This window comes from Orbicella franksi, chromosome 11 (genome assembly GCF_964199315.1).
Source record: "Orbicella franksi chromosome 11, jaOrbFran1.1, whole genome shotgun sequence".
In the NCBI taxonomy this organism is placed as follows: domain Eukaryota; kingdom Metazoa; phylum Cnidaria; class Anthozoa; order Scleractinia; family Merulinidae; genus Orbicella; species Orbicella franksi.
The window spans coordinates 6,488,304-6,510,664 of NC_138155.1; the positions used below are offsets into that span (position 1 = coordinate 6,488,304).

The window sequence follows — 22,361 nt, forward strand, 5'->3', positions numbered from 1 at the left end:
AATAAATGCACCCTAATTATGTCATAGAGCACGTTTGAATTTTCAGGTTTATGCATTGCCTGACATTAGAAAGGCGGCCCAATAAGGCTCTCGAGTAGGTCAAAAGAGGAGTTATTGCTCAAGTTTCTGCTAACTAACCAGTTCTTGCTCTAGAAGAAGTATCAATTGCAATAACAACTTTTTGTTTCATTGGCAAAACTTAAAGAGATATGTTTTTATCACTTCACAGCCGCCACGTTGGTGCCCCCTCCGAAGGGCACCAACATGGTGAAGGCTTCCAACAATGCAATACATTTTCTGTCGAGTTGGTTTGAGATGACCATGTTTTAAGTCGTCTGGTAGTGTGAGCAGGTCTTTCCTTAGCTTGTGTGGTGCTACAATTAAGGTTCATCGACGGCAGTATACGCGCTAAAAGCAGATAACACGTGACGTGACTCTTCAACGGTACATCTTTATTGTTCATTACGATGCCTTATCGAATATGGCAGAAACACAACTATCATAAATCAAACACGAATAACATATCACAACTATTTTGCAAATGATACAAAACCATACTACTATGAACTGCGGAGCATATATTTTGCCTCTCTCTTACCTAATTAGAGCTTCAATGTATCGGTTCACAGCAGTATTTCAAGGATAAAATTCTGGCTATAAGTCTTAGGCTTATTCAACTTCACAAGGGGTTTGAGGTGGGTTTATAAACAGGAGGGCTCATATCCTTAGGGCGTGGGGAAGGGGGGGGGGGGCGGCAGCTAATAAATGATATAGAAAACCTTTTCGCAATGAGTTGATGAGACCAACCTATGTATCAAGTATAATAGAGTCGTTAACTGAAATAGCTGTTACATTTAAGCAATATACTTCTATGAACTACCACTTTAAGTCGTCCCGGTCAAAGTGCTGCTTATTTTAAAGTACTAGCGGACTACTGAAAATGGGAAGGTCAGCTCCCCTTGTCATGTAAGCAGGATTCGATACTTGCAATATTTGAGTGCTTTCACTCTACTGAAGTAAAGTTAACTATGATCAACAGTTCTCTCTGTTTCACTCTACTGCTTTGGAAGAAAACACACACACACAAAAGAGCAACTGAAAAAACAACTTTCGTCACTGGCTATTAATGCATGGTAATTGGGTGAACATCCCTTTCAATCATGAAGCGACGTGATCTACAACTCTGATTGTGTAGCTGCGTTTTCGTAGCCTCTGCCTCCATTCTGCTCGTCTTGTGAAGATCTTCTCTCTCCTAAGCGTAATTCGCCCTTGAATCCTGGGTCACCAGGGTGCACGCTGTTCTTCCACCGGCAAGGGTTTTGTTTATTAAGAGAAGTTGTGCGATTAAAGCAGCATTGGTTGCGAAACCTACGTGTGAAACTAAGCGAAAAAAATAAAAAAAAGTACATAATTTCCTCAGTAACTTGGACTGAAACAAAAGGAAAACCGCTGGGAGTGTATGTAACGTGCTTCCACTATGATGTGTATGCGTGTTCATACTTAAAATTGAAAAGAGTATTTTACGTGAAACCTCGATTTAAAGAAGTGCCAAGGAACGTTGGAAATTTGGAAATGTCAATATAATCTGTTTCCTGAGACTTCTCTGTTTGCTTCCAAAACTTATATCTTCCAGTACTACTTTTCCGTCTCTTTTTATTTTATTTTATTTTATTATTATTATTATTATTATTATTTTTTTGTACTCAGATAAATAAAGTGAATTCACCTTTTCGGAGTTAAATTTCACGTGTAGTTTCACGTGACTTATGATGTAAACAAACTGGGAAAGTTCGGAAATTCTAGTCAAGCACGCATTACACCTGTACGAAGTTTTCAACTTCGCCAACGTCCTGTCACTACTAATATATATTTCTCTCTGCTTCAAGTCTTTGAACTTAGAATAGTTTCACCTTCAAAATGGCAGAAAAAAAGAATAAAAGCGACTTCAACGCCATGAATGTGGCAGAACTTAAAAGATATTTGCAGGAACGTGGAGTTTCAGTAAGCGAACATTTGAAAGCTTCGCTCGTGGAAATCGCTTCCGCAGTCGAAAGAATGGTTGTGCCAGTGATGATCCAAACTTCGAAAAAGATCAAACCACTGATGCTGACGAATAAATAATTCATGAAATGCTAATTCCCAAGCCAGTTTCCCTGAAGACCTTGAACAACTTCAACTCGTCGCCGCCGTTTGGGTAGTACGACATTTTTAATTATTTGATTTACCACTCAACCGATTACGACAAGCAGGGACTCGCCGCTTACAAGTCATTTGAAGATTATCGTTTATTCGCCGATGGTTACGTGGAATCTTTACTAACTGCTCAGTTGAATCAAGAGGGTGTTCATGTATATATAGCCAAAGTGCGACCTTTGAAGTTTCATGAAAATCAAAACGGATGAAGGACGGGGTGGTCATGAAGGAAAGGAGCACTACGATCTCTGGTTTATTCTCCAAGGCAGCGTTCTTCAGGCACGATGCAAGTTTAAAGGTGGTAGAGATGGGGGATGCAAGCACATTGCGGCCGCCATGTACTTTTTCATCAGTCTTTCTGTTGATTTGAGACTCGATCGGTTCAGGAAACTCGTCGGTTCGCTCTTCCGGTTCGAATTTCTCAGGGGCACCCAACGACCGTTTTCTCTCAAATGCTTTTTAATGCTGTTTTAGGCTATCTGGAGTACTTTTAAAGCTCTGTAGGTTACTTTCAGGTTGCGCCAAAAAAATTTTATCTGTTCGGTTATTCTAGGGGAACTTGAGTATTCTCGAATTTATTAGGGCTTCTTTGTCCATTCCCCCAAAACCTTGGGTCTTATCACCTTTCCGAAACTGATAGTTGACCTATTTTCGGTACCCAAAACGACATTTTTAACAATCCGAAAACAACAGACATTGAATTTCTCAAATCACGAAAGTTCGAGACGACAATTCTCTTCAGAAAATCAGAAGAGATTAAAGGCCTTCCGAACAGATAATTTACCGAAACGATCCGTTGGGTGCCCCTGATTTCTGGATGCTTTCCTCATCGGGCTCTCCTAAACTCGCCACTGGCTCTGAGCTCAGATCTAAAAGAGTCATGGCGGCGGAACGTTCTTCTTTAGATTTGCCAGCAAGGCGAGTAAGCGTCAGTTGGGTTTTAGCCACTGATCGTTCAAGATAAATTTCTTGCTTTTCGCTTTGTCTGCCTCGCGTTCATGGGATGCCTTTCGTTTACGATTCAGTCACGACACCTAGGCACGGTATAAAATATCAGTTCAAACGACAAAATGTGTTATAAAAGCACATATTGATAAACGCACCCTTTCTTTACTGGCAACGGCAGATATAGGATCAGGATCCTCTTTTGTTAGACCATTTCCAACGACAAAATGTAGGCTACAAAGCTAACTGTCTTTCGTGCACACGAACGAGTCACCGCTGTGACATGCTTTTAGCCACTTTTTATCTTCTCTCGTTTTGTCTAAATGCGCCAGGAAAATGGAAGAACCTCACTGGATCGCCGTTTGGGTTTCTTTTCCACGATTCAGGGTATCGGGAATCGTTTCTACATGTAACAAAAGCACATCTTTTAGTCGTGACCATTCTGTTAGAACACTACTTGTCGAACTCGTGTGGTTGACTAGAATGTCCGAACTTTCCCGGTTTGCTTACATCATAAGCCACGTGACACTACACGTGAAATCTAACGCCGAAAAGGTGAATTCATTATTTTTGTAATATCAGTGTTCCCCAGGGATTTTGAAGAAGCCGACAAAAGTCGAAATTTTGCCAGCACTTATTGATCGAGTCTCCAAGCGCAAGAGCCTTTTTCGGAGTCAGAAGTATCGTTTTAAATAATTCAGCACAACTGAACACAGTTAAAAAAAATACAAAAACAAAAACAAAAACAAATGTAAATACCTGTAATAGACAGCGACACCAATAAGAATAAAAACAACAGGTATGGCTACCCCTAGAGTGATTTTGAGGATAGTACTGGGGTCTTTCGGCTTGCTAGCTTCTTTTGCATCTGGTGGAAAAATCAAACATTTAAAATAATTTGGACATTTACCATCTGCAACTTTTATTTATTTTTTTTCTTTGTTTTGTTTTGTTTTGTTTTGTTTTTTGCCATCTCTTTAACTTTGGCCATCTGTATTGCTCACGCTAAACGCTAGCCATCCTAGCAACAGGTGATCCACTCACTAGAATTGTCATCTGGCGGTTTACTATAGAACAATACTAATACTTCGCCTATCTTGCTGTTGACTACCATATCAACCGTTAAGTATCATTACTTTCTGCTTTACATATTGAAGTGCAATCTTACACTCGATGCACCCGTCACTGTTAGTCGTTCCACGTCGGAGGGTTGTCATTCCCTTGCCACATGTTTCGCAGCTGGCCTGGCCTTCCTTGTCTTGGTAGCTGCCTTTACCACATAGTTTACAATCGAGGCTGTTTTGGTCATGAAATGATCCGACAGAACAAAGCACTGAAAGTCAAAACAGGCGTTAACTGTTTGCATTATTACGGCAGCTCACATGACCAACCGTAAGTGCTTGAAAACAAAAATCTTTCCAAGGGTAAACATTACAATCAAGCTCATTAGATCTATAAAGGATGTTACAATTAAGCCAACGTAATTCTGGCCCAATCCTAACATATTTTCCAGGGTGTATTTCCACGGCGAGTTGTCGTAGTAGCCACTTGTGTTACATTGGCAAAATAGTCGATGAAAAAATCAATAAAATTACCCACCAATTATGCAGCACGCATAATTAGGTTTATGTAACACGAGAAAGGGTCATTGTTAAGGATATCTAGTGGGCGGAGAACAATTGGCCTTACGGGTTGTATCAGATTCCTTTATAAAAGGTGTGAAGACATGATCATCGCAGTAATGCACGCAACTTAAGCAGTTGCGAAATTAAAGCCTGAAAAACACACACACACACACACACACACACACACACACAAATATTCAGGCCTGAACGGGATTCGAACGCATGACCTCTGCGATACCGGTGCAGTGCTCTACCAACTGAGCTATCAAGCCATCTCCGAGCTGGTCACTTTGTGAGTTTGTAATACACGCGTAAATGATGAAGAATGCAAATAAATATATTCATTTGAATATAAAGGTGTGTCGCCAAAGAGAGGTCCTCTCTTTGCTCCTAGCTGCTGAGCGTAAACGTCGCTGCTCGTAGCTGTCAGAAGTTTTAACCCTCTCCCGCCCCTTCTTAACATTGGCCCTACCCCTATTTTTTTTTTTTTTTTACTTATGCCTATATCCAATTCACACTTATGTCATCAGCGTTCTAGTTCTCCCCACTTTTCATGAATGTTCGTTGTTACTGTCATCACTTCATGACGTGACAGGATAAGTGTTTATGGGATAAGTGTTAATTTGCCACAATCGTGGCAAATTAATCCCAGCAGGGCTGTTGTCTCATTTCATCAAACTGAACTCGCCACCGTCAGGTAATGAGCTGAGAAATAAAGCCATTAGCAGTGTGTCTTCTTTTGAGTCGTAACGTAAAAATAAAGAAAGAAACAAATCAATGGATAGATAAATCAATACCTAACTAAATGAATAAATAAATACATAAATAATTAAATAAAATAAATAAACAAATAAATAAATAAATAAATAAATAAACTTACTACTAAATACTCACCACATCTCTTTCCATTATTGCTTGGGACAGAGCCAACACTGCAAGTAACCTTAGAGAAGAGATATTTTAGTGAAGACCTCTGAGCAGTGGTGTTTATTCCATGTAAGCTTATCGTGAACTGTCCAGCAGCAACGGCATACTGCATCTGAAACAACACTTCTTCACTTTTTTCTTCGACATTGCCTTCTGATGAGGACGAATTAATATCCTTAAACAACACCATTGAAAATAGAACTTTAACGTTTGTGTCGACTGCTCGTTTTGACCTTTGATTGGCTTTCGATTCACATCCAGGAACTGCGACGGTCTTTAAGTTACATGAGTGACATCCAGAGAGTGTTGAAAGTGTGTTGCTTAATCTCTTCTTGAGTGCCGAGCGTAACTCGTCGTGACTCTGGATGTCCTCGCATTTCATTCCAGGAAAATCAACCGAGAAGTGATGTTCTATTTCCTTGGGCGCGGCATTTTCTGTGGTAGAAAGTGAGTTATAATTGTGAATTTGAATAACACTTATAAACTGGAGAATTGAACTGTTTTTGAAACTCAGTGACTGATGGCTTCCATTAGAATATTGGCTTTTCGAGATTTTATTTCAATTTACAAAATAAAATTTACGGAAATATCGCAAAGAGTAATTTGGCCTACTAATAGTTACTTCCATGTCGCTCTGGATTTTTGATGTTTTGCAGAAACAAAGGAACGGTCTGGGAAAGTAAAGCTGAACTCACATTTTATCATGCCAGGAACTTTTCGTTTCTCTTCTGTGGAACAGTACCTCAAATATTTTGTGCTGGTACAAGTAACCGACCTTCCAACTTTTAAGCACGAAATCTAGTCAGGCAGTTTACCGAACATTGCCCTGGGTACAGCAGGTTTTTATTTCTCGCGACTTGACTGGGATTGCAAATCAGGCCATGTTACCCAGGGAGCAACTTTTTCTGATGATAGTTAGGAGATAAATCGATTTCTTCAGTTATTAATTAAGAACTATAGTGCGTTGTTTGATCAGTTATTAATACGCACTTAAGCAGGTTGGTATAGTCATATCCATGATGCCATTCCAGGTCCACTCTGTGTCAGGGCCGCAGACAAAGGTAGTCACTGCCTCAGCACTGAAAGAGTGACCTTCATCGCAGTTCATAGTACAGGAAATCGCTCCAGCAACTTTTTGGCAAGATTTTTTTCCATTGACGGGCTCTCTCAATTCCGGACACTCTGTAGAGTTCAGATAACACGCCGTTAGTGGTGTCCTTGTGTTCTTCCGCAATGAAATTTATAAGAGCTTTCTTTACAAGTGTTCAAGAAAAGTTTCGTTGCTTTCCATACAATCATGCAAAATAATGCATTTAGTGTAAATACAAGATAGGTTGAAAAAGTTAAGATATGGCTACCTGCTGAGGACGGTGCTCTTAAAATATCGCAATTCGTAAGTTGTTTAGAGAGTTGTCTCCTTGTCTCTCGAATGTATGTTAGGTCAACAAAATGTAGAGAACTGAACGTAATTAGTCTTAGAATAATAAGGCAAAGAGTTTAAGGCCCTGGTAGCAGACCACTTCCTAAAATTCAAATTAATTTATTCTCTTGGGTCCTCTTGGACTGTCGTGAAAAAAAAATGTGTCACGCTTACACAACAGATGAACAAATTCATAGATTTCTTTCATCATTGTGCTATAGACTGATAACTTCTGTAACCATCATACCTCCTTCATTGATGATTTTCTTTTCACAATTTACTCCCCAATAGCCTTTGCTGCACTCGCAGTCATAGCGATTCACACCATCGACACACGTCCCTTTGACGCATGGATTTGAGCTGCAGTCATCAATATTAATGTTACAGCCGGTACCTGAAAATCCGGGTTGACAGCTACAGTTGTATTCGTTCTCATGAAACTCGCATCGGAGGAAGTGCAAGCAGTTGGCAGTGCACCTGTCAAACGCTGCAAAGCAAAGTTGTAAAACGTTATAACCTGTTGGTTTTTCTTTCGTTTCTAGGATAGTATGAAAATCGATGTACTCTTGCGGTGACGGAAATGAACTGAGCTACCGTCTATGTTAAATATAAATGTAAACTGCAATACGGAAAAGCTCTCAGGAGCTCATTACAAAGTGTTCCAATAAGACTATGGAGTGTTGGATTTTGTGGCGGCAGAAAAACCAGAAAATCCACAGAAAAGACCCTCGAACAAGGATATAGAATTAAAAGGGAACTCATCCAGGTTTTTAAAATAAGCAGGCACCGAATCAAAGTCACCGGCTACTACAAGCATTTGCGGCAGGTACTTTTTGTATTCCAAAGTTTATTAATACGCAGTTTTGTTTCCCCAACGTAATCATGATACATGACCGGATCTATGTCAGGAAATAACTGAACAAGTGAAAAACTAAACAGTGTGGCTATTGTATGTACACCTTTGAAGCAAGAGAAACTTTTTTAGAGGGCCTTTTGCCGTCATTCAAACTTACATGTACATTGTATCAGATTTGCCAATAAATGGACATTTTCGACGATTGAAGTGGAGGCAGCAGACTATGCTAGCTGTCTTTTATTGCCACTGTTAAAAAGTTAGGAAGACAAACAGGTAACAAACAGGTTACCAAATATTACGTGGTGTGCAGGAGCGTAGCTAGGGGAGTCCCTGGGTGCCCGTGACGCCCCCTTTTGTAACCTACAACAGGTTTCGAAAACGACAGGACTTTCTGATGAGTACTCTCACTTGGACAAAATGTGAGCCCTCCCCCCCCCCCCCCTTGAAAATTGCTGGCTACACCCATGGTGTTCTAGTTTTGAAAGCCTAGCCGTGTACGTGTGCGCGTGGTGAATGTGGAGCCAATACCGGTATGAAATTTTAGCAAAAAAAAAAAAAAATATCCATCAATAACGCGAGTGTTTGCTGTACAAAAGAAACGAAACTTCTAAACATCGAAGCACAAACTAAACAAAACCGCTGACTTCTTGAGTGGTGATCAATGTATGTGACAGAAACTATATCACCGGTAAAATATATGTCATCTTAATCCATTGACCATCCATTGTTTCCCCGATCATTTACAGCTATTTCATTCCAAACATTAAAACAATTTTGTTGCCCGCTACTGAAAGTTTTTATCTTCAACTTTCATAATTGACATAACACTAATAACATTAAAGCGACAGCTGATTCATGTTATTACAGTTCAATTAAATAGAAATGAATTCACTCGAAGATTTCAAAAGTAAATGACCTAAATAGGACTGTACCAAGAATGCTAAGTACCTTTACACTGTGTCATGAATCGTTTTTCTACATGTCCTTTGACTCCAAAGAGGAAGCTGTTCCATGCACGCAGACTTCCTGCGATAGGCCACGTGCAGTTATGAGCCGCGTTCCACATGTCTAAAGGACTTGCTGGAACATTCCAAAAGCTTACTTGGTGCATAGTGCCGGCAAAAGCTGTTGAAAGGTTTGAAATCTTTACCCCTGCGAGATATCGCTGGCCAAGCACAACCCACCCTCCACCAATGATCGTATCGTTGGTCTTGACGCCTCTTGCCTTTTTTATTTCTGCCCTATCAACGTACACCGAGACAGTCCCAGTTATCGCCTGCCACACGACTCCCAAGAAATGCCAGTGATCGTCCGTAAACTCAAAGTCTGCACTTACTGTGCTATCTTTGATCTCCAGCTGAACTTGAGACTTTGTAAAGGAAAGCACGATGATATGGTTTGGTTGCTCAGGCACACTGTAGCTGAACAATGTTCCTGAATTGTATCTGGAGTCTGCACGAAGATACAGGGCGATTGTGAAAGAATCCATGTTTGGAAGACCTTTGCCATCTGATAGCAAAATCATGTCATCTATGCTTTTGCGTTTGAAAATGAGATCAAAGTCACTGCCAAGAACTGCAAACAAAGTGAGAAAACGAGTGTTAGGATACTCCCTCTATTGTGAAACATTCCCTACAATGAACTTAAAATATAATTTGCAGCGGTTCCTCTCGAAAGGGTTACCATTTCATGGGCAAAGGGATATAAAAAGGTAGGGAGTTGACGAGTCAAAGTGAAGATAGGTCAGGGGAAACTAACATTCAAGTATTTCAAGGACCATTTCGAAACATCTAAAAGTGACATACTTAAGGACTAATTCATCCAAGTATTTGAAGAGTTCTTCAATTAAATGATACAGGGAAGGGAAGCAGTGTTCAACTGTATATATAAGAAAGGCGTGAATGACTAAATGCTACATAACAACAGATTGTATAGTCAGATACATTTCTTAAAATTCTTAGGCTCCATTTTTGGACAGCTCATTGACATGAAGAATTCGCGAGGTGGGTGAAAAGATCCGCTCTACTTCATTGTTTTCAATTATCGACTTGCTACTGTTCTTATGGGAATGTTACCATTTTAAATGGCCGAGCTACTTTATAACACTTTTTTAAGGACGCTGCAGATTAAAGAGAAATTTAAAAATGCAGCTTGCTGTGCTGCTAATGCTGTCGTATGAAGTACCGCGCCACCCACCCCCCCCCCCCTCTCTCTCTCTCTCTCTCTCTCTTTCCCTCTCGCACGCGAGTCCGCAGCTCGTCAGCAACTCTCTCAGAGTTTATGAAGATGATATATTTACTTTCAGTCGCTTTCAGTGGCTCCTTATTCCAAACTGATGGAAATTTTGGTAATTCAAATATTTGACTTCGTCTTTTGACATGCCATAACAAATGCATTTTTGAGCTAATTATCCTGCAATGAACATTTCTTTGACCTTTACAGAAAATGATGAAATCAATGATGACGACGTCATAATCAACATATAAACAATGGTATCCTGGAGAGCAAGCTAAGTACCATCTATTAAACGCAAACAAGTGTTTGTACGTCTTATTACCACATCCCTCCCCTCAGAAAAAATAAACAAATAAATAAATCTGAGGGAAGGGCTCATCCTACGTCTTTCTACCTGTATTGCGTTGTTTAGGTAAGAGTTTCGATTTGAATGCACCTCCGAGTGTCAACTTGAGTATTTTCTATCTATGCGGCATTTCCCATTTCATCCGTTTTACCAATAAAGAACTGTCATAAATACTAACTTACAGATGTCACAGTTGTCTCCAGAGTAAGAGGGGTAGCATTCACAGCTGTAACTATTCATCATATCCTGACAATACGCGTTTGGCATGCAAGGCTCTGAAGCACAGTCGTCAATGTCCACCTCACATTTTTCTCCGGTGAAGCCAGCTTTGCACGTACAGCTGAAGTCTTCTGAGTAATTATAAGACCTACACGTGCCGTGATTGAGGCAAGGCATTGATAGACAGACGTCTGTAACGTTTTGGCATTTCTCTCCAGTAAACTGACTCAAACATTCACACTTGTAACCTGGTGTCAGATCAATGCAGGTACCATTGTTGATACACGGGTTCGATTCACATTCGTTGATCTCGGTTTGGCAGTAGGTTCCATTGTATCCGGCGGGACACAGACAAGAATACCCGAGAATATGGTCAACACAAAAAGCGCCATTTTGACAAGAGGCATTGACACAGTCGTCTATGTTAAGCTCACAGTACCTTCCAGTATACCCATCAGCACACGAACAAGTGAAACTGTTGACCTTATCGTGGCAGGTTCCGTTGTTAAAACACGGCCTTGGTAAACACTCGTCTATTTCCAATTCGCAGTAATCTCCGAAGTAGCCAGCGCTACAATTGCAGTAAAAATAGTTATGAGAGTTAACGCAGAAGCCATTTCGACTGCAGTTAGTTTCTTTGCAGTGGTCAATGCGGTTTTCACAGTTATAGCCGTTGAAGCCCTCTGGACAGGAACAGGTGTAATTTGCCACTAGATCTGAGCACGCGCCATTATTTGCACACGGACTGGATTTGCAGTCGTCAATATTAACTTCGCATTGCAGACCTGTCAATCCATTAGGACAGACACAAGCAAATCCGTTGATCTGTAAAGTAAAAGGAGACTGATTTGAAGTTCCGTCACCGTATCGCTGCTATATACAAGAAACAATCCAATGTGTTTCTACTACTTATGTATAGCACACCTTTTTATTAGGCGTTTTAATTTCCTACGTAGCTATAGTCGGGCCTCCCCTTTGTCAGCAGCTCGGTAGTTTAACTAAAATCAGATTTTTTGAAAACGCAAACTACGACAGCAAATCTAACTATCTGAAAGCATCCATGGGTCCGTGCACCCATGAATCCATCCATTGATGCATACATGCATCAATGCTTCCATACCTCTATGCATACATTTACTCTTTCATTTACCGGAGCAAAAAATCGGAATAATTTGCCAACCAGTTTTAAGGAAGGAAGTTCAATAAAAAAAAAAAAAAAAGGTTTATGGGTAGGTAGACCTATACTATCAGGTCAAGCAAAACTAATTCTGTAACATTAAGCTAGTAATAGTAAAAAAGTAACCTATATTGTGTGTGGTATTCTCTGCAGAGCCCTTATTGAAACCAGATTTAACAAAAATGCCGTGTTCAAATAAAAGATTCCATGCATGCATGTATCCATCCATCCACAAAGAACGTTTATGGATTGTCATTCATCCTCCAAAATCATTGTCGACGAAAAGGAAAAAGTTTTGCCAACCTTACCATGTTTTTTTTTTCCTCTAAATCTTTATATTTCATTAAATTCTCATACAAGTAAATAGGGACTACATCTACTAACCTCAACCGAACTTAATTCATGGAATGTACATAGGTTGCTCCGCTTAACGAATGTTACTACTTGTCTGGGCTTGTGCTTAATTAATACACGCGCATAACGTAGGATTGAGCATTTGCACATTACCTGATCATAACATGTTCCTCCATAGTAACAAGGGAAAGACAAGCACTCATCGATTTGCACTGTACAATCATCGCCCAGAAATCCAGGTGCGCAGTCGCAAGTGTAGCTGTTCATTCCGTCTCTGCACGTGGATCCATTACCACAGGAACTTAGCACGCAGTCGTCGATATCAACCTCACAGTGTGGTCCACTGAATCCATCAGCACAGGAGCACTTGTAGTTATCCACTTTGTCGATACAAGTAGCATTATTGGCGCATGGAGAGCTGGCACACTCATCGATGTCAATGCTGCAGTTTTTTCCTGTGTATCCCTTTTTGCAAGTACAACTGTAGTCATCTATGAGATCAGCACAAGCTCCATCGTTTGCGCATGGATTCTTTCCGCAGTCATCGATGTTTACTTCGCAGAGAATACCAACAAAGCCGTCAGAACAAGCGCATTTGTATCCATCTATTACGTCAATGCAAGCGCCGTCGTTTAAGCAAGTGACATTCTTACAGTTGTCTATATTGCTCTGGCACTGATCTCCTTCGAAACCATCTGGACACTGACAAGTAAAGGAAGTGGTACCATCAAAGCATGTTCCATTGTTCAAGCAGGGCATCGAGGCGCAGTAGTCGATGTCCACATTGCATATTTTACCTGTGAAACCTATCGGGCACACGCAGGTAAAGTTGTCCACCCCGTCATGACACGACCCGTTGTTTGAGCAAGGACTCGATGCACAGTCATCTATGTTGTTTTCGCAGTGTAATCCATCAAAACCATCGCGACAGTCACAGCGATAGGCATTAACCATATCCACACAGCTGGCTTGATTTTGGCAGGGACTGGAGATACATTCATCGATGTTGAACTCACACGCTGATCCAGAAAATCCCCTCTCGCAGATACAATAAAATCCATTAATTTGATCTAAGCATGTAGCGTTGTTCTTGCATTCTGCCCCAGCACAATCGTCGATATTATGTTCACAATTTGTCCCGTTAAATCCTGCAAGACAATTGCACTGGTAACTGTCAATTCCATCGCGGCAGTGGCCCCAGTTTTGACAAGGGTCACTCGCGCAGTCATCGATATTCTCTTCGCAATCGTTGCCTTGGTAACCAACCGGACAGACGCACTCGTAGTTGTTTATTTTGTCTCTGCAAGTGGCTCCATTCTGGCATGGAGATAACAGACATTCATCAATGTCCGTATCACACAGTCTTCCCGTATAACCAGGCTCACATTGGCAATGATAACCACCAGGGAGATTTCTGCACGAGGCATTGTTTGAACACGGCGAAGAAACGCACTCATCTATATCCTCTTCGCAGTTAGGGCCTCGGTAACCATATGCGCATGAGCAGGTGTAGTCGTTGAGCAGGTCTTGACATGTGCCATTGTTAAAACATGGTTTATCTTGACAGTCGTCAATATCAGTAGCACACTGCTTCCCAGTGTAACCAGGTTGGCAGGAGCACAGGAAATCGCCAATGAGGTCAGTACACGTGGCGTTGTTGATACAAGGGTTAGAATAGCACTCGTCGATTTCTGGAACAAATAAACCCCCTAGAATTAGAAACTATGAGTTTCCAGCTTTAAGTGGTTGCGGACAAAAAATTAGGTAAACGTGACACAATTTAAAAGCACGCACAGAAGCTCCGCGAAGAAATGGAATTGTACTTAGGCGGTATTCTATGTTAATTGACAAGTGATCAAAGTTCATAAGCATTCTTTTGTCAATCGATTCCAGAACTTTTACGACGTGTTCTTTTTATCATCATTCGCAGTCCGTCTCATCTTAATCAATCGTAGCCACCCGTTTTCGTCTTCGTTTAAGTTTACATCTTCAGTGTCCATCTGGCTTAGTTAACAAACTTCTTTTTTGATGAGGTTTCTGTTTAATTGAAATGATTTGTATGTTATAAACGTCTCTTGTTAAAACTATTGCTGTCTTAAAGATTTTCTTTGAAATTTATCTTACTGAACCATTTAGGGAAGAGCGGCTCTCAATGTTTCAGTAAGACTACTGACCTATACAGTCTTGTGCGTTCTTTGATCCGGGTCTCAGTGTTACAGTTGTTCCTGGGCATGAAAAACACACACGACTCTTATCACGTGGCTGAAAAGAGCGTCGATCGCATAAAGAACATGGGGCCAGTCCAGTTGGGGAAAATGATCCAGCCGGGCACGGAACTGTGGAAAATAATTGATCAAATGCTAGTCATCAGAATGAAGATTTTTAAATTCGTTTGGAAGAAACAATATGTAAAACCATCATTTAAATCCATTAATATTAACATCGTTTTCGACATTGACACAATGTCTACTTAAACTGAATGTGCTAACGACGTGTTCTTGATTAAAGAACGTAGCCGAGGTCAAGTTTTAGCACCTAAATTGAGGAGCGAGACAGGTCCTTAAGTTACTAGGTATGTTGCCGGTCCGCTACAAGCCAACTCAGCATTCTTTTCTTAGCTTGCCCTTACAAAAGGCTAATAGCTAGCAGGCATATCATTTAGATTCCCTGGTGGAGGAAGAGACTGTGTCCATGTCGTCCAAAGAGCACAAGGAAACTTCGCAGGGTACGAAAAAGAACCAGAACCTCTTAATCCAAAAGTAACTTTGCTAGAAATCAGATTATTGCATTTCTTTGGGAGTAACACCTGGTGTATCACATACATGGAATCTTTTTTTTTAAATACATACCTTTACATTGTGTGGAGCTGTTAGATCCCTCAGCAGAAGTTGTCTTGTTCGGACTGCATTTAAAGCATGAGCTTTGGCCCTCCTTGGACTGATAATAGCCCTTGTCACAAAGAAGACAGGGCTCCATTCCGGTGGGCGAGTGCGAACCAGGTCGACAGAGAGCTGCCATGAAAACAAATAGTCAAGAGAGGCTGCCAGTTATGCTTAGTCCTAGAGGTTGCGCACTTCACTCTACCTCAATATATATTAGATAATATCTTAAGGTCTACTGAACACTTGACGTGACCACAGGATATTCAACCTCTGGTGAAATTCTGGGACCCTACCTTTACTCCCTCCCCCCTCCCATTGTGTATTCGGCGTTTTTTTATGTTCATTGATTCCGCTTTGCCATATAGCCAAGGTTATTAGATTGCTCATTCGTTAGTGTCAACAGCTCAGAGCTGAGAAATTTCTGTCTCATCAGCTTTATTAGAAAAGTCAGTTACCTAAGCAGTCGGAGCTATTCTGTGTTCTGGAGTCTGTTGTGGAAGTGCCTGGTGGACACATCGCACACTCTTCCTGTGCACTGAGCTCTTGGTATGATCCGATAGGACAGTCTTCGCACTTTCCAGTGGTACTGTCTAAGTAAGTCCCCAGCGTGCAGTTTACTGTAGATCACAAAGACAAAGATGCAGTCAAGAAGTTTGTATGAATGTAAAACAAGCAAATTCAACTTACCTCGACAATAAACTAATGAGCTCTTTACAGTTATAACTAAAATAATATAAGGCAAGATAGTTTTGCTGTAAGCGTAATTCACTAGCAGGAAACGTCTTAGGTACTTCGTGAGAAATGCTGACAAGAGCTTAACGGCTAAAACTAAAATCTGAAAAACTAGAAATAAAACTTTATCCTGTGCCTAGTTTAAAATGAAGCAGTTGAAGCATCGCATTGTTGGGTCTTTTGGCGCAAAAATGCGATCAAATTAATAACAAATGTTAATTTGAGGAAATATACTAACGGCAATATCCCTTTTTATTAAATGTTTGTCCCTTGGTACAGAATTGTTTAGGTTCTGAGATGTTGAATGAATTTCCATCAGCTACGAAGTCAGTGCCATTGATGGTCAGACTGAGATTGCCGTTGTCAACTGCAGCTTTTATCCGACTGCTGATGTTTTTGGCAATTTTTGTGCCCTCCTCGCCAATGAAGATCTGGCCTTCTTTGGTGTCATTTGCTTCAATGCCATTAAGGTCAACTACAAGAGTTAAGCATTAAAATATCATTATTGCACTGAGACTCGATAATAATAGGTTGTGGCATAGATTATTTAAAGTCTTTGACTTTGTGTCTTTTGGTATCTTTTTGGTTGCCTTATGGTTAATATGTTGGCGAGAAATATTTCCAACGTGGCTGCGCTGATAGGCTAGAGACTTTCTCTCACAGCTCTTTGCTATACCCAAGAGTTTGGTTTAGGTAAAGGTGGATAAGGACAACCGGATGCTATTTAAGTCCCATCCGGCAGTATACAGATATTTCCATTCCATCCATACCACGGAAATGGGAATTAAATTAAAACCCAGTCATGAGTTAATGCCTTTAAATTTTCAATTCTCGGAAGCTACATTCTCCGTTATCAGTATAACGAGTAACGTGACTTTTTGACATTAAACCATTGCAAAGTGAGAAAAAGGTCGGTTGAACGATTTAATTTAGGCAGGGTGATTCAAAACTTGAAGTTTAATTTTCTAACTATCTAGTTTTAGGAGAACAAGTCTTTCTTCACACGCTAAACTGCAAGTTATGTAGAAAAACACTTTATTATAATCGACGCAGACAACCCTTTTGTCATTTTCAGGTGTTCAGTCGTCCCAAAAAACAAACAATTAAAATAATATTATTGACCTACCAACGATATCTAGAGTAACTGTGGTTCGTGGAATTGATCGTCGAGTTCTTCTATGATGACCAACATCGTCTGGAAAATAATAATAATAATAATAATAATAATAACGTAAAGAGATTAAAGATTCAGGCAATTCAAATTACAGGGCTTATTCTCTACAGGTAATTATACTGAGGTACAGTCTTAGTTTACAACAATTGGATAGTGCAAGTGCGAGTGCAAGTGCACAAGACTGTAAGATGAGATGTGGCTGGACAAAGTGGTTTTCTGTCAGTCTGTGTGTGTCTGTCTGTCTGTGTGTCTGTCTGTCTGTCTGTTCAGATCTGTAAAACAAATATTTAATAAGCAAGCTCCCAAACTGATTTGGTGCAACGTTTAGATCTATTTGAAAACATCCAGTAAGAAAGCGTGCACTTATAGCTGCACTTCTCGGACTTAGTAGAACAACAGTTCTGTAGTCCAAGCCGTTCACGTAATGTTGAAGCAAGCAAAGAGAATGTACATCTTCTTTTCCGCAGTGTTCTCTTAAGAAACTAGACAAAAATTTTCTCTTTGTAAGTTCGAGTAATGCAAACATTCTTGAAAGTTTGGAAGAACTCGAAAAAGCACATGCCGTTCGTGTTCCTTTTTGCATATTTCCACTATGCAAAAACTTGATAGCCTAGGGATTATGCAAATCCTAATAACAGAGGCTTTGAGCAAACAATTAAGAATAAAAATCAGCGATAACATTTTCGAATGACGTTTCGATGACCCGTGCACCATTCGAAATTATTATCGCTGATTTTTATTCTTAATCTATTATGAGCCTCCCAGTACCCACGGAGTAAGTCGGACTTGATCTAGCTGTTCGCTTCCATTTTCGCCTAGTCTTGGGTTTTCACCAGGCCAGATCGATTCCCCATGACTCATTACCATGTCGTGAATAATAATACCTACGGTAGAATATTACATTATTCCATCCAATTGAAACAACGAGGATGTTTCTTGTTTCTTAAAATAATGAGAGCTTTGTGTAATGTTGCCATACCTGCTGAACGCCTTCTCCTACTGATAACAAAATCAACCGCAGCGCACGTTACTTTCACATTTTTTGCCTTGCACTTGTCCTTGAGTGCTGGATCTTGGCAGACCTCTTTGAAGAAAGACTCGTTTAACAGTTGGATAAAGTTCTGTTTTATTTGAGCCTGGGCTTCTGGCGTATTACAGTCACCATAGTAGTAGTGCAAATCCATTGCCATCCTGACATCGTTGGGGCGGTATACCTCTACAAAAGGGTGGACAAACAAAACGAGTTGGGTCTTCCTTACATTATCTGAGGGTCTGGATGGGTTTTAACTGAACTGATAGCAGAGAATAGGTCAAGATTTGTGAAAATATGAAAAATATGCGAGGTTTCTTTTTTTTCTTTTTTTAACTAAGAACTGCGATCTCAGATCAGCAAAATTTGCCAATAGTTGAGAATGAGCTGAACTTTGACTGATAACTAAATAAAATCGCCCAAAATGTGGAAAGCTTTTAAAACACGAAATGGCGAGATTACGAAATGGCACTACAAGTAAGAGTCCATGTGGGATATGGGTGTCTGTAAGCGTTACCTTTACAATTACTGAGAGCTAACCACTGTCAAGGCAGTAATATTTAGGCTAATCTGAGTTCTATTTAGGCTAACTGGAGCCATTTCGCCATTTCGTTGCTTAAAAACGCCCTGAAATTTAACTGATAACTGAGTTCCCACCATTTCATCTAGACCGTCTTAAAAAAAAAATTGTGGCTTGGTAAATATTGACAGAATTTCATTTCTAGTGTCAAGCACTTTTATAGACCATGGGAACTGCGTCATAACATTAGTTTTTAAAACGCAAGTACAACCGCTAGACTCAGGCCCATAATACCCTTCTCCGTTGACATTTAATTAATTTTACTTCAATATAAAACATGATTAATTCAATCCACCATTTGGATTACACTACATTGTTATGTCCTTAGCAAATAACATAAATCAAGATAAGATTCCAGAACGGTAAAAAAGAAAAACTATGAAAGAACATATTAACATTGCGAAGTTACTTACGAAAATAATATCAAAGTAACACATAGCAAAGGAGCAAAACAATTATGTCAGAAAATTTCAATTTTCGGTACACTTGCACAGTTGACACAGTTGACGGTTTGTTGTCACATATTAAAAATGCCCCTTAAAGACAAGCCATCGCCAAAAGAAGACAGGGAATGGTATTTATGTAATTTCTTGTGTTGTAGTGTAAAAAGGAAAAATGCAACTAATTATTTACTCACTTGTACAGTCTGGAAAACGATTGGTTGGCATCCAAGTTCCTCTTGCTCCGCAAACCCACATAGTCGCAGGTAAAGGTTGGGCAAAGTCCGATTTGTTGCTGCAAAAAGGTGAACAGAACGTTCCAAACATCCAATCGTCACAAGCCTTTGCGCCCCCTTTGGGAGGAGGCAGGTCACTGCACTTCGTCGCTGTACGAGTAAAGAAAATTAAATTTTTCCAACAATTATTGTTATTGTTCTTCTTCATTCTTTCTGACCGGTTACTTTCAAAAGTACTTTTCAACATTGATTGTTAGTTTTGTTAAAAATACAAAGAACCGCTGATAATAATTTTGTTCATTACAATGTCGTCATCAACACAATGTCTTCTGCATAGTGAGATACAGGCAATTAGGGGTTAAACTGATGGTATTCCGAAGAGGTCACCGTAGTTTATCAAGTATTAGCACATAATAGGAGTAAAACAGTACGCGACAAAGAGGAAGTCGACATTAAATTTAACACCAAAGAGTTTGGCTAGTTCAAGGTACTGAGCGGTAGTTGCATGTGGCACGGGACGTTTATACAACTTTCAGATGCTTGCCCTTTTCTATTTTTTCAAAATTGGGTCTTCAAATATCTTAGGTTAGTCTACCTGATGCTTACGTTTAACCGTTATAGTAAACTGGCAAACAGCTGGGTCGTTATCTGGATTATCATCGTAAGCTGTGCAATGCACATTCCATGTCCCCCAGTAAAACTCAGTCCCACTTTGATGACTGCATGTTATCACCAATGGACTATTGCTGTTGTCTTTAAACTGAGGTTCGTTCCACGTAACTGTTGTTGTCATCTTCGTAGCAGTAATTTTCTGGTCTGCGGGGCAATATACAACCTGAGGGCCTAAATTATCTACGATGAAAATATATAAAGGGTTTGTGTCAAGAAAAGACTCTATCCTCGGAGCAGATTCTATTACATTGACATAGCTCTACCGGCCATTTTGGCGATAATTCTTACACCACACAATGACAAGAGAGAAAGAGCGGAGAGTGATCGGTCTTCACTCTTAGACCGAGGTGAGATTGTTGGCAGCTGACAGAGTGCTGGACTATAATTTCCTAGCCTTTTACTCAGACATTATATGAGTAAGGAATCATGTCAGCAATATAAAAAACAGTTCGGAAATCAATTTGGCATAATTCTCCATACACGTGGCAAAATCTCTTTCGGACTCACCTTCCAAAACTACTTTAAACGAACACTCTTTCTTGTTCCCACTTGCATCTCTTGCAGTGTAAACAACAAGAGTAGTTTTATTGAAGACGTGTGGTGGGCTGATCCCTGCTGGAACAACTGTAACTTGTGGTGGCAGATCGTCGTTGTCCAGAGCGACAGGCTCCGTCCAATTAACCAATGCTGTAGAATTTTCATTGATGCTTGCGCGAATATCTGAAGGACAACTACTCTTGAACACTGGTGGGGTAACATCTATGAGAATATGTCAATACAAAAATACGTTAAGATTTCAGACGTACCATCTTCCTTGACGGATCATCATAGCCCAATCGTTTAACTATTATAGAAATCAGCTGACTTTTAAAAATGCAGTTCTCTAATAAGCTAAAGGCCGCATGTGTCTCTATCCACCCAAATAGAGACGGAAACGTTATAGATCTATGTAACATGTGTTTCTAAATAAATATAGTTGAATCTAAACATCCGCTGTGTGTTTTTGTTGTTGTTGCTGTTGTATATAGCTTTACTAGACTGGAATAAACTTCTAATGAATACTTTAAAAGTGAAATGTTTTAAAATAGATATAAATGTTTCTTTCAACAGGGAGCCCACTTCACATACACGTGGTTTTCAGTGGGGCCCTGCAAAAATAAAATTGCAAAAGCTAAAGAGATAGTAGATTAAAAATAATAATAACATTTAACCATTGTGCTAATAGAAATATAGAAAACAGTAAAAAAAAAAAAAAAAAAAAATGAGAATTAAAAATTAAGAAAAACCCCTAATTCGACTTTTAAAATTAAAAATACTGATACTGTTCCTAACTTCATTGGGTAAAGTATTCCATTCATTAACTGCATTGTAAATAAAACGCTTTTGTCCCCAGGAATGACGGGATGGAGGCTTACAAATGCTGTCTTTACTTCTCGTATTATACCCACGAATATCTTTAAAACTACAAAAATTAAAATCCCAGTCTATTAAACCATTTAAGGCCTTAAAAATTAAAATCATGCGATAAAACCTTCTTCTTCTCTTCATGTTCTCCCAGCCGAGCTGTACGAGTGCCTCTGTAGCAGATGAATGCATTGACTTGTCGAGAACAATCCTCGCAGCTGTGTTTTGCAGTACTTGGATTTTATTCATCAGGATTACATTGTTTTTGTCTCCCCATGTAACATCCGCATAGTCTAATAACGGTGTTATGGTCGTCTTAACAAAAAGTTCTCTGATGTTCCTCGGAAGAAAACACTTAATTCTTCGTAATAAACCCAATCTTTGCGAGACTTTGGCACAGAGGTGTTCTACATGGTCTGACCAAGTCAGATTCTCATTTATTCTCGTTTACAACATTAACTAAGCGAAAAAGACTGACCAGCCTCTATTTATATGCAGTTATCAACGATACACAAGATTGACACTGATACTGATACAACACATACTCGGATCAATATATGATAATTTACAAAGCGGTTACCAAGGCACTGTAAAATTGAAGATTCATTTTTGGTCCAGTTTCCATCATTCCCACACAGAATCGAGCTAACTCCTCCGTTCCCAGAGAAACCATGTCTGCATTCGAAAGAGCAGACAGTTCCACTATCTGGGGAAAATGTACACATGTGCGGGTAAATAAAACCATTCTGAGGCGCACTTAGTGAAGAACAGGAACGTACTGAAAAGAAAATTAGGACATAAGAAAATAAATTAATAAAGTAATTAATCAATTAAGTAAATAAACTAATTAATTAATAGTTGTTTCAAGTCTTTAAAATAGTTTACAATCACACCGATGTTAATGAGTTTTCTCA

The 22,361-nt window shown here is 39.7% G+C and overlaps 1 protein-coding gene across 2 annotated transcripts in view; it reads right to left on the reverse strand.

Moving 5' to 3' along the window:
- Window positions 1-302: 302 nt before the first annotated feature.
- Window positions 303-22,361, reverse strand: part of LOC145502329 (uncharacterized) — a 47,155-nt gene continuing 25,096 nt past the window's right edge. For both annotated transcript variants that reach the window (XM_081481596.1, XM_081481595.1), the window contains 19 exons: window positions 22,028-22,225; window positions 20,551-20,802; window positions 19,978-20,223; window positions 19,333-19,521; window positions 18,065-18,301; window positions 17,038-17,106; window positions 16,150-16,386; window positions 15,635-15,796; window positions 15,147-15,308; window positions 14,472-14,633; window positions 12,451-13,988; window positions 10,730-11,591; window positions 8,915-9,541; window positions 7,358-7,597; window positions 6,681-6,872; window positions 5,658-6,125; window positions 4,307-4,471; window positions 3,898-4,006; window positions 303-1,380 (listed from right to left, as the gene is read on the reverse strand). In XM_081481596.1, the coding sequence (XP_081337722.1) occupies window positions 1,176-1,380; window positions 3,898-4,006; window positions 4,307-4,471; window positions 5,658-6,125; window positions 6,681-6,872; window positions 7,358-7,597; window positions 8,915-9,541; window positions 10,730-11,591; window positions 12,451-13,988; window positions 14,472-14,633; window positions 15,147-15,308; window positions 15,635-15,796; window positions 16,150-16,386; window positions 17,038-17,106; window positions 18,065-18,301; window positions 19,333-19,521; window positions 19,978-20,223; window positions 20,551-20,802; window positions 22,028-22,225 (6,320 nt within the window). In that variant the 3' untranslated portion in view covers window positions 303-1,175. The remainder of the gene's footprint in view (window positions 1,381-3,897; window positions 4,007-4,306; window positions 4,472-5,657; window positions 6,126-6,680; window positions 6,873-7,357; window positions 7,598-8,914; window positions 9,542-10,729; window positions 11,592-12,450; window positions 13,989-14,471; window positions 14,634-15,146; window positions 15,309-15,634; window positions 15,797-16,149; window positions 16,387-17,037; window positions 17,107-18,064; window positions 18,302-19,332; window positions 19,522-19,977; window positions 20,224-20,550; window positions 20,803-22,027; window positions 22,226-22,361) is intronic.